This window comes from Diadema antillarum, unplaced genomic scaffold (assembly GCF_040938485.1).
Source record: "Diadema antillarum isolate AM-2024a unplaced genomic scaffold, OU_Dant_1.0 scf00000011, whole genome shotgun sequence".
Classification (NCBI taxonomy): Eukaryota; Metazoa; Echinodermata; class Echinoidea; order Diadematoida; family Diadematidae; genus Diadema; species Diadema antillarum.
Window position 1 is genome coordinate 57,706 of NW_027270900.1, and position 12,418 is coordinate 70,123.

General features: G+C 38.2%; 1 protein-coding gene across 1 annotated transcript in view; it reads left to right on the top strand.

Annotated features, from left to right (window-relative positions):
- Positions 1 to 12,418, top strand: part of LOC139720400 (general transcription factor 3C polypeptide 1-like) — a 50,166-nt gene that overhangs the window by 22,545 nt on the left and 15,203 nt on the right. Inside the window, exons 19-25 of the mRNA XM_071631764.1 lie at positions 101 to 275; positions 1,768 to 1,957; positions 2,508 to 2,629; positions 4,510 to 4,823; positions 7,207 to 7,323; positions 8,510 to 8,623; positions 10,741 to 10,844. Of these exons, the coding sequence (XP_071487865.1) occupies positions 101 to 275; positions 1,768 to 1,957; positions 2,508 to 2,629; positions 4,510 to 4,823; positions 7,207 to 7,323; positions 8,510 to 8,623; positions 10,741 to 10,844 (1,136 nt within the window). The remainder of the gene's footprint in view (positions 1 to 100; positions 276 to 1,767; positions 1,958 to 2,507; positions 2,630 to 4,509; positions 4,824 to 7,206; positions 7,324 to 8,509; positions 8,624 to 10,740; positions 10,845 to 12,418) is intronic.

The following is a 12,418-nucleotide window of genomic DNA, read 5'->3' on the forward strand; positions in this document are numbered from 1 at the left end:
GTAAACAATACCGCTATGAAATTAGATAATAATGATTTTGAGTTGAACCGTCTGAAAGATGATAGTTTCTCAGTGGTCTTGCTTCTGATTTCATTTCCAGACAAACTTCTTCCTCTGCATGTCTGGGTTCTACCTGGATACCACCAGCTCTGCCGCAAGCGTGGTGAAGACAGAGGTGAAGGAGTACCCACGTAGGACCTTCACCTTCACCAGCATGGAAGGGGTGGAACTGTATTGGATGGATCTTCGGATGACCTGCCTCAGCACCCCACTGGGTGAGTAAGCCCCCATCTAGGCCTATCTTGTTTCGGTTGGATGTTGGATCAATGACTATTCAGGGGCAAATCCAGGAATTCCATTAAGGGGAGGTGCCTTTACAAAATGAAAGGGGGCATGTGTGCCCCCTCCCCCATTTTTTCTTTGTATTTCTTTTTTGTTTGTTTGTTTTAAAAAGAAATAAAGAGGGGGCGTGCACCCGTTGCACCCCCTCTGGATCCGCCATTGCTATTGATACTTATACAGTACCGAAGTGAGGATATCCAGTCTCTTGTTAGAGCTAGGGTTGGAATCTCCTGTGCGTGAACTCGTGGGCCAGGTGAGGTTGCTCAGAATCGGTTTCCATGGCAAATGAATGACTGTAACATCACACTTTGTGCTCTTTTAATGTAGAACTGAAGTCTTTCTGGCAGACGTCAGTTTCTTCAGGTAGCATGATGAAGGGTTGTGGGAAGTGACGTGGGATTACAAGTGATGAGAAGAGTTTCTGCTTATTGAGAGTAGCCTCTCCTTCACAGCAGAGTTTTGAAGGAGAATCAAGGGTAGGGGAGAACGGAGTCATCACATTAACCCTAACCAGGCTGGGCTTTTTTTGACTGTTCTGTTTGGCCAAGATCTCAGTCGTCGATTGCGCAATCGCCATGAAAAATGGCACATACATTACCCGTCATGTAATGTACCAAACTGTAAAAGATTGAATATTTCATTTTTATATCTGTATTAATCAATATACATGAAATGATTTATTTTGCTGTCTAATTCAGAATATAAAGCTAATACCATCCTAACTTTTGATGACTAAAAGGGTCACTCTTTGTGTCACAAAGTGCAAATCTTTCTGATGTCATCGATTTGAAAATGTGTTTGAGTGTCTTCAAAGATATTATTCAGTAATATTGCACCACATTATCCCATCGATATGTTTTGTCTACGGGCCTATTTGTTGTCTTCATTCTAGTCCTGATCAAACTCTTTTTGTGGTTCCTGGATTCAGTTTGCCCTCTTCTGGTGAATATATTATTCAGTACTCTTACCGCTGTTTACATTGTTAAAAAGAAACTCAAGTCTCACTTATTTGAAGAACAATACTACTATGTAATTTATGATGTATTTGTGCTCGTACTTGATTTTTTTCATGTTTGTTTCGCTTGTTGATTGTAAAGCACTTGAAAATTTTGGTTATAAGCACTATATAAATTGTTCATCATCATATTATTATTATTATTATTGTAATTATCATAATAATGATGATGATGGTGATGAGGAGGAGGATAACAATGATGATGATGATTATTGTTATTATTATGCTCCCAATGCATGGAATGCTCCACCCTGTCAATAAGAGATTTCTCCAAGCTCTGTAATTCTAAGTATATTTCTGTAGTTACTAATCATTTTATAAAGTTGTGTAATAACTGTTTTTTGCTTAGTGCTGTGATACGTACCATGCACGGTGTCCAGTGTATTTCTGTTTAATTATTATCTATTTAGGTATCTTTGGTAAAAGGCGGGACCAGGCCAAAGAGGAGAAGAAGAAAAAATTGCCTCGGAAGAACGAAAGACACTCAACTCTCTACAGTATGTGCATGATAGCTAAATCTCAGGAGGTCCCACATCTTCCCCCAAACCAGCTTCCAGGGGATGGCAGGGGAGCCGCTGGCTTTGATTCTTCCCACTTTGCGTGAGTTTTTCTCTTTTTTGTCTTTTTTTTTCTCTCTCTATAGGTCCCTTTTCCAATCCTGCCCAATTTTCAATAGATTCAATGAAACTCAGAAAGGTGTTTGTACACTGTGCATTTGAATTTCATTGTCTGACACAGCAGCTTTTAGATTAAGCAAGCCTGATGACATTAAAGTGAAAATTTGTTTGAGGTTCAAAAAAGCTTCCATCAAAGAAAAAATGTACTATCATGCATAGAGAACAGTGAAGTTTCATTTAAGGATAAGTTCACCTTTGTAAACACGTGGATTGAGCGAATGCAGCAATTCTAGTAGAACACATCAGTGAAGAATTGAGGAAAATCAGAGAATCCGTTCAAAAGTTATGAATTGTTTGAAGTTTCTCTACTGTCGGTGCTGGATAAGAAGACTACTTAAAGACTAGTCTTCAAGAGGTTAAAGAGAAGTGTGTGCTGTTTACTGTGTTTTAGTTCCCCACACTCTACACCAATTTTTGACTAAGTTGTGATCATTGTTTTAATTGCTATATATATCTTCTTTCTCTTCTGCCAGCTTCCGTCGATCGAACTGGTTCAAGTTGCATTCCAAGCACAAGTACTCATTCACCAAGAAGCCAAAAGTGAAGATGGGGAGATGCGTAGGTGAAAACAGCCATAACAAAGACTTACCGAAAGGTGAACGAGGTATTTCTAATCAGAGGATATTACAGTACATTACCATATACATGTATGTAAGTTATACTATAGATGAATTTAAAGCTAATTGTGCTGTTCATTGGTAATCTTGTTAATTGTAGTATTCAAATGGTGAACATTGGCTCTTTATCTATTGCATTCTAAATTGTTGGTACGATGTATTGTTACAGCTTCGGGTAGAAGTTGATATATGTATGTATGTGTGTATGTATATTTTGAATCAGATTACCCTCTTACTCATATGTGACCCTGCACCACAAAACAAACAAAAAGTCGCCAGACATAAATATTTAGTTAAGACCATAATCTGAAAGAGCAGACTTTAAGCTTTAAAATGATGTATAATTCAAATCAAATGGACTCTCCTAACCTATCTAAATATTGGAAAGAAAGCACAAAATCAGGAAAAGTGTGAACTGAGAACAGAGGCTCTGAAGTACAGTGTCTATTCAAGTGCTTAATCTTTACCAAACCGTGCTGGCTGTGTGATGAATGGGACAAAAAACAGGAAGTAAACCACTGGAGTAACAACAATGATGGGATTATGAGATTAAACTGAAATTGAGCATGCCTCATTAACACATTCTGTCAATAATCAATGCCAACTTTCAAAGCAGTAGCATTATCCTTTCAAAAGTTATTAGAGATGAAAGTGAAGAGTGTGTAAAAGGTTTTTCAAAAATGAAAAGGGGACTCTATTGAAGACACACCTAATCACACTATTTTACCAAAAATGTTCGAGATAAACTGCTAAAAAAACCACACTTTCCTGCCCGTTTCACGATCCCAAATTTTAGTATGATGTAAAAGAAGACTTCCTCTTTCAGAAAATATGAAAAAGTAAAGATTGGCTAGGTTGACCCATTTCACCTATTTTCAGTCCTCATGCAAAATCAGTGTGTGCGACTTTGTTCGTTTTGTGATGCACGATCACATATTATGGCGCCCTCATGTACAAGGCACACTCCAACTTTGGCCATTGGGCGGGGGGAAAGAAATGCATAGGCAAGTGTTTTGAGACATGCCTGTGTCATTGAAGAATGCTTTACCTCAACTTAATTGCTCAAGTTTTTATTGCAAAATTATAGCAAATCTGTATGGGAAATTCGGAACAATTCTGGCAATTTTGTATTGTGGGAAGGGATTGTCTTCACAATGCTAGGGAACATGGCGAAAGAAAAATTATAATTTCATTGCAAATGTTATTAATGGTGTGCCAATTACTTTAACCCATTGAGGACGGTTTGATTTTGCTACAACACGCATTTCCCATAGACACCTGCCTGAGTATACTCGGGATTCGTCCTCAACGGGTAAGAATATCAATGAATATGATAGCAAACATATATCTTGTGTATTTCTTGAATTAGGACTCTGTCACAGAAATTTTAAATCATTATCATTCACATTTCTTGAGCATGTTCTACTGATGATGACAAGTACATATTACACTATTGTTAATACAGACAATAGATTACCTTCCTGCAATAGGGTTTGTACACTCTGTGTGCATTTCCCATGAGCAGGGATTTGCGTGCATTGGTGTTTAAGGCGCACCCCCAACTTTCAATATTTTTTCAGGACAAAAATGGTGCGCCATATACAGTGTACGTGAGTGTTGCGGTTCTTGTGCCAAAAGACAACAACTGTGACTTCTCACAATGTTTTTTTGATGTGAGAAGAAATATTTGCAAGGCCCTTATTGTGCGGTGCAGTAGCAAAGTGCTGTGTCCAATTAGTTACTAGTTTAGTGAAATGTCATCATATTCTGTTCTTGTCAAGTCATTTCCTTTTAATGCAATCATTAAGGGGCTTTCCTTAATGTTTTTTACTTAGTTATTTTTTTGTTGTTGTTGTAGCTGGGAAAAAAAATATAATGGTGGTCAAAGTAGCGGCCATTCAGCACAAGCAAGCCACTGTCGGTGGCAAAGGTCAGAAGCGGAAACGTGTCCACCGAGATGAAGGACCAGAGGGTGCCAAGCCCAAGGCAGCTAAATCAGGGGGCGGCAGTGGCACGGGAGGGGGCAAGAAGAAAGCGGCCAAGTCGCCAAAGAGCTTCAAGCTGTCCGGCAAAGTCGTGCGAAACAAGCACATCGCGGACAAGGTGGACCTGGAGAGCATTCAAAAGAAGGCGCAGAAGAGGGTGAAGTGGAGCACCGCAGAGGACAACTTGGTAAGTCTAAGGGGACATGGTGGTGGTGATGGTGGTGATGGTGGTGATGGTGGTGATGGTGATGGTGGTGGTGATGGTGATGGTGGTGGTGGTAGTGGTGGTGGTGGTGGTAATGATGGTGGTGGTGGTAATGTTGGTTGTGGTGATGATGGTGATCGTGGTGGTGATGGTGATGATTGTGGTGGTGGTGGTAATATTGGTGGTGGTGATGGTAATGTTGGTTGTGGTGATGATGGTGATGATGGTGGTGATGATGATGATGATGGTGATGGTGGTGGTGGTGGTGATGGTAGTGGTGATGGTGGTGATGGTGGTGGTGATGGTGGTGATGGTGGTGGTGATGGTGATGATGGTGATGGTGGTGGTGATGGTGGTGGTGGTGGTGGTGGTAGTAGTGATGGTGGTGGTGGTAATAGGGGTGGTGGTGAACCTTTTCTTGGTGTTGGAAGTTCTACATCACAGCTCCCCAGGCATTACATACATGTACCATTTGCAGGTGAAACAAAAACAGAGATTTAGTGCTTCATAAAAGTTCTAAAATGTGAGTTGGGGATAGATACAACTGATGTAAAAATTTGAATCAGTGTAATCAATGTAAGTATTGTTAAATGTATAAAATATGAACAAAAGTTATAATACAAAATAGACTTAACCGTCTGCACTTACAGTATGGTTTAGTATGAAAAATAGTGATACATGTATCTCCCTATATTTTAGGCTTTAGTGCAAAATTTGACCTACGCAACACATATGAATCAAATGGATATTTTGAGCATTTTGTATGTAACTCTCCCTATGGTAAACAGTACCTTTAAAGGAGATCTCCAGGTGATTTGTAGACCTTTACGTTTGAATATCTATAAATAGGTTGTACTGGGTACAGAGCGTCAGCATTTATAGTGATTGGAATAAGGAATAAATGTTTTCAAAAGGCATTCATAAGCGAGCAAATCACAATGAACAAGGATAGTGACAATGCATGAGAAGGGGGCTCATGGAAGCAGAACAAAAGAAGAAAACATGCATAAATTCTACACACATGACTTGTTATGAAAATAGTATTGTGATGAAATTATGTCCCCACATTACTGGAATATGTGACTCTCCTGCATGTACATTGTATGTCATCATCCTTTTTTTAATAGGGTTTTTGGTTTTTCAGAGTACACACTCTATGGCCCGAATTCACGAAGGTGGTACAAAGGAAACCGTGGTTTAAACCATGGACAAAAACCATGGAGCGCCAAGTGTTGCACGGAATATTTTGTTACGAAATTGTTCATTTTGTCAACAAAATGACAATTTTTAAAACAAAATCATCATTTCGTGGACAAAATGTTCATTTATTTACAAAATGTTTTCATTTCGTTACAAAATAATCATTTCATCTACAAAATGACTGATTTTGTAACGAAATATTCCGTGCGACACTTGACGCTCCATGGTTTTTGTCCATGGTTTAAACCATGGTTTCATTTGTACCACCTTCATGAATTTGGGCCTCTTAGTTTATCTGCTCAAGTAGAACTTCATGTGTAGATATATTTACAGCTGTAGATGTCCACACAGACATCACCAGTTTGAGATGGCAGAGTTTGATTTATAGGTTCAAAGAGCGTTATTACCTACATGTATGCCAAGATTGGATATGTTTTACCTGTGTTTGATTGTTTGTCTGTGTTCAAAATGCCTCAAAAAGTTGTGAACAGATTTGAATGAAACTTGCAGGAAAAATTTATAATGATGCAAGGAATTGATGATTAAATGATGGTAGTGATCAGGAAATTTTTATGAATTTTTGAAGGATTTCTTTCGTCAATCATTTGGCAGTTCAAGCTGCGCGTATTTGAAGTTTGCATATATGCTCACTAAAGTGCGTGCTCTGCTCGGGTGAGGCGCCACGCAGCTGGAAGCTGATGACATAAACAAAAGGCATAACAAACAAGTGTAACATAGCTGTTCTGGTGTGTTACTGGTTCTAACTGTGGTCTTTGCAGTCTTGCAAAGTTCTGAGCTCAACATTCAAAATTTGTGATGCAGTGCTAATACTTAATGCTGATGTTTGGAGAACCCCTCTGTCATGCTTCGAAAACTCCCCCCCCCCCCCCAAAAAAAAAAAAGTTTTATAAATGTCAACCAGAAATTTATGTGGATCAGTTATGTGTGAGGCACGTTAACAAGAAATAGGGTAGTGACAGGATTTGAGGCATGAAAAAGTTACTTTTTATCTCTTTAATGGCAAAATTTGCACAGCCATTCATGTTTATTTTGAACATATCTTTCATGTTTTTAAGACTTTCCGGGCTTATTCAATCAGCACTTCAACTTAAGAGACATTCAAGTCAAAATGACATTTTCTTTTCACTCTGTGTGTACCATGCAGATTATGCTATGTGGTCTCACCCAGAGAATTCTCAAGGAACATGTTGTGTCTGCAGAGTCCGTAAGGCATTTCATCCATTGGAACATCAGTAGAGACATGCTACAGGAAAGACTTGTGGTAATGTACTCAAGAGATCATCCTGATATTTGTTCGTTTTTTCACAGAATTGCTTTATTTCAATGTTAATTACAATTTTATTTATTTAAATCAATTTATAAATTTATTAATTTATAAATAATCAATTTATACATGATTTTATTTTGTTATAATTACAATTTTTATGGTACAGTATTGGTGGAGATGAGAATTGGCCTTTTAAATTTTTGCGAGATACCAAGAAAACACTTATGATATAGTACAGAGCATACCATTTTAAAGCAATTCAAAGTTTATTTGATGAAAATCAGGTTTAGAATGACTGAAACATCCAAAAACAAAGTAAAACAAATCGATCGTAATAAAGTGTGGGTCCCACACTTACTAGAATCGCTCTCTTTTGGATATCTCAGCCGTTTCAATACCAATTTTCATCAAATAAACGTTGAATTTTTAATGGAATTACATGCTCTTTCATATTTCATAAGAGGTTTCTCATTCATATTATCTCACCAAAACATGTTAGAAATCTGAAATTAGGTCTCAACCAAAACTGTACGATCCCTTTAATTACAATTGTAGTTAACTTCTGAGTATATCACAGTATCTAAACGTGATTGGAAAGTTCCAAGGTGTAGCAGAAATCAACCTGAAAACTCATTAATCCTCTTAACTTTCGAAAGGAAAAAAAGATTATTAAAACATCACACATTGAATCCTCACATTTTCTTCCGGGCTTCAAGTAATTTTCTACTGACCTTTGCTGCATTCTAATTCTATAGTTCTCATGCACATTTTGTGAGGTGCACAAATCCATTTTAATAGGTGATTTTGCTGGTTATATGAGTTCTAATTCTGTAGTTCTCATGCACATTTTGTGAGGTGCAGAAATCAACTTTAATAGGTGATTTTGTTGGTTATATGAGTTTTCATTTGAAGCGACATGAAACAGTATTCTTTTGGAGATGATCTGCCAGATGTACACTCCTCGATTGTGTGTCAATGTGACCCATTTTACCTATACTTCACAAAACTACAAAAGATTTTTTACCATGCAAAGTGCAAACTTTAGTTCAGAATCCTGAGTTTTAAAGGATCAGAACTTCCAAACAATAAACAGACTATACAATGCTTTAGAGCCATGAAAAGTTAATGTGAATCATAGAAGAGGCAGCCACCCTATTTCTTCTGTGAATATTTCCCTCAGGAATCGCAAGACAAAACATCTTGCTCTGTCTGCCGAAGATTTAGACACTTGATGAAAAAGCAAACGAATGTGTCCAATTTCTCTGTCTGGCTCACCGACCTCACAGCAGACAAGGTAAGTGAAGTCACATTTGCTATTCAAAGTTCTTTCAAAATGCATTCACATTTTTCATTTTTTTTTTTACCTCCACCAAGGGAGGAGGTTATGTTTTCATCAGCATGGACTTGCTTGTTTGTTTGTTGGTTTGTTTGTCCGTGTGCAAAATAACTCAAAAAAATTGTGGACAGATTTGGATGAAACTTGCAGGAAAGGTTGAGAATGACACAAGGTAGAGATGATTCAATTTTGGTAGTGATCAAGAAATTTTTATAAATTTTTAACTTTTATGAAGGCTTTTCAATATTTTGGCAGGAAGGGTCATTGAACTTTGGAGTTCAAGCTGCACGTTTTTGAGGTTTTCATACGTGCATTAAAGTGCGTGCTCTAGTTTCTGCTAGGGCGAAGCACACCGCGCAGCTGTGGGTTTATGACGTAATAAAGGCTTCTACATTGGGAAATCGGGCGATTTTTCAGCATACATACATATAGGTGGAAATTAGTTGCTTTGCGGAGATCTGCGCTCTCAGAGTGCTTTTCTAGTTTAATTATCTATTTCAATTTCATTCATTGCTTTATATTCCACTGGAATGTTTATATGTTCAATGTGTGAAACATAATATCTCCCATCAAGGAATACACTTAAATCTTTCGACTTGAATGTTCAGGGAAACAAATGTACAGATATTTAAATATGCAAAATAAATACACACAGCATGAAATTATTTCTGTCAAGGAATACACTTTAGTCTTTGTACAATGTAGTACTTGACTGTTTAGGAAGACAAGTGTACAAATTTTCAAATATATAACAAATTTGATATACTGATGAAATCTTTGCATAAAAGAAACAATGCAACTTTTTATCCCCCTCCCCATAAAACAAATACAAATCTTTCTTCCCTTATCATCAATTCCTTAATGTGCCCTTTATGAAGGCCCCACTCCAACGGCACCCCCGCTCCAACCTTTTTTCACTAATTGTACCCCCTCCCTAATAACCTGCCTATTCCCAGATCCTGCTATCAGCCCCCCCCCCCCCCACCCCATCTCATAAACACTCTTCATACTCCAGCTATGCACTCACACATACAGTATGTCCCTCCCCCCCCCCAAAAAAAAAAAAAAAAAAAAGAAAAAAAAAAAGAAAAATTACAATCAAATTTTCGCATTGATAACACCCAATATGATTAAACTGTCTAAATGCCACTTCAGGGTCTTAAAACATAACATCTTAGCTCTATTTTGCAGAAAACCCCATTCAATGTGGTTAAGCGTTCACAGAGAAATGTGAAAAGTTGTAAAGCATGTCATGAGTCTGATTCTTCCAAGTGTAGCACTTTGATGCTTTTGTGTGTGAATACAGTAGACAGAACTTGGAGGGAAGAGATCCTTGACATCCTCTACAAAATTCCTCATTTCTCTTTAGCCACTGAAGCAAGTCAAATAGGGTTTTCTGTAAGATGTGGGCAATGAGTTATAGTTTCATACCCTGAATTTGTATTTCGATTGACTCACTATTTTTAATGATATCATTGCAGAGGGTCCCGTTGTAATGTTTGTCTTTTTGACGTACGGTACACGCTCCACTCATCGCTCCCATGCACAACCTCCACACCCTTCTCCCCCCCCCCCCACACACACATAAAGACACGCACTTTGACATACTAATCTATAGATTCAGTACGTCATGAAATGAAAGTGTGCGTGCACCTTTATGCACAAAATTACACCACATTCTCCCACTGTGCACGTGGTTTTGCATTGCAGAAGCGAAGTGCTTTTGTGGCAAGTTTAGGAAAACTAAACCACATGCTTGTTGGTGTGAATTGAATTTCAAACTAAAGTTTACTTATTCATATTACAGTGTTGCATATCAGGGCAATTACCCACCAGCTAAATACTGGTTTCGTGATAAGGTTAGAGTAAAGATTAGGGCTAAGGTAGGTTTAGGGTTAGGGTAGGTTAAAGGTTGGGGTTTGGGTTTAGGGTTGGGATTAAGTTCAGGATTAGGATTAGGGTCAGGGGAAGGGTCTGGGGTAATTGCCCAGGGGGTAATTGCCTGCCCTAGACTCCAGTGTTGATCTCCAGAATGATAAGGGCTCCCTCGTTCTTATATTATTTCCACTGCCCAGAGCTTCATGGCCACACTGCCTGCCAAAGATGGTGACTATGAGGACCCCGCTGTCTGTGAGGAGATCTTCAGGAACCTGTGCATGCAAATTCACGAGAGATTTGAGTAAGTGAAAACAGCTCAAGTGGATACTCAAATGTAAAGCAAGATATGGTTTCGCAGCATGGAATTTTTTCAAATTGGAGCCAACAACCTTTTTTTTCGTGGCATGACATTTTTGTGAATTGTCATGGTCATTCAGTGCAATGACAAAATTTTTGAGCGCATTTGAATATTGTGAATATTTGCTCTCGCAAAATTTGGGAAATCAAAATGCTTGTGAACATTACTGGTTTTACAGGGACTAGACACAAAAAGAATTGTAAAGGTAAACCCCTATGGTTCGATCTGCATTTACTGTGTGAGAAAGTAGAGATTGAGATCGATATAACAGCATACTATTTTGGTGAGAATATAAAGTCACTGTGCTTCAAACTAGAACTTTCGGCTGAAAATGAAGTAGCATCTATGATATGATTTGATGGGGGGGTTCTTGCATGTTTGGTATCCACACTCAATTATGTCTGCTCACTGAAGCAATGTCTATAAGGGCAATACTTTTATATATTTGCCAATCTCTCTCTTACTATATTCTACTGTGGTAACAGTTACAATGTATATTTATGGTGATATATGTATATGCTAACATAGATTAACACATTAGAGTACAGAAGTAAATTGACATCATTTCCAAAGGTATACTGAAATACTCTGTAACCCCCCACTGAGAGAAGTGAAAAGAAAATAGTGATATTATTTGGCCACTGCACAGTTTTGAGCAGGAAATTCTGTTGTCTGTTCCCAAGCTCCAAAATTTCTCAAAAATAACAGCATCATGGAGTTGACAATGTATATTGAGAGTGACAAGAGATAAAACAAATACTTCATGTATCAACTCAATGTCAACCACGTTGGATCACCCAGCTTGTAAGCTAATCTTTCAAGTATTTTCTGTTTGTTTAAAGAAAACATTTGAACTTATAAGGCGTGGTCGCACTGGCAAAAGTTCGAGAAGTTTAAGAACGCGATCTGTAAGATCTTGAAGTTTTGCCAGTGTGACCACAAACTTCTCATGAAATTTCCCACTCCAACTAGTGAGCACATTAACTATGTCAAACTGGCGCATTATAAGTACCCTGTATTATTATTATCATTATTATTATTATTTCTCCCACCCATGCCAAACTTCTTGATCTTTTGCTAGTGTGACTTCTGGAAACTAAAACTTTGCAATCTTTGTCACGTGACCAGTCCACCACCTGTTTCTTGGCCGTGCCCAAAGAGAATTTGGCCATGCCTCAGAAGCACATGGCTATTGTGTTGTGCATGCGCTCATCGATACGTAACAGCCACTAGGCATCAGACAGTGCGCTCTTCTTCTTATTTTTGTGCGCACACTAATGGCCCAAGCTTCTCGATCCAAAGATCGAGAAGTTTGGCTGCCAGTGTGACTACATGACCAAAGATCGCAAAGACCTTGTGATCTTAAACTTCTCAATTTTTTGCCAGTCTGACTGCGCCTTTAGCCTTAGTTGTTACATGATGCACTAATGGTGTATTACATGTATTTAGTGAATGCGTTTTGTATAATCTGTCCACACAAAGGAAAACATGATTAACAGTTAAAACATCGCCATTGT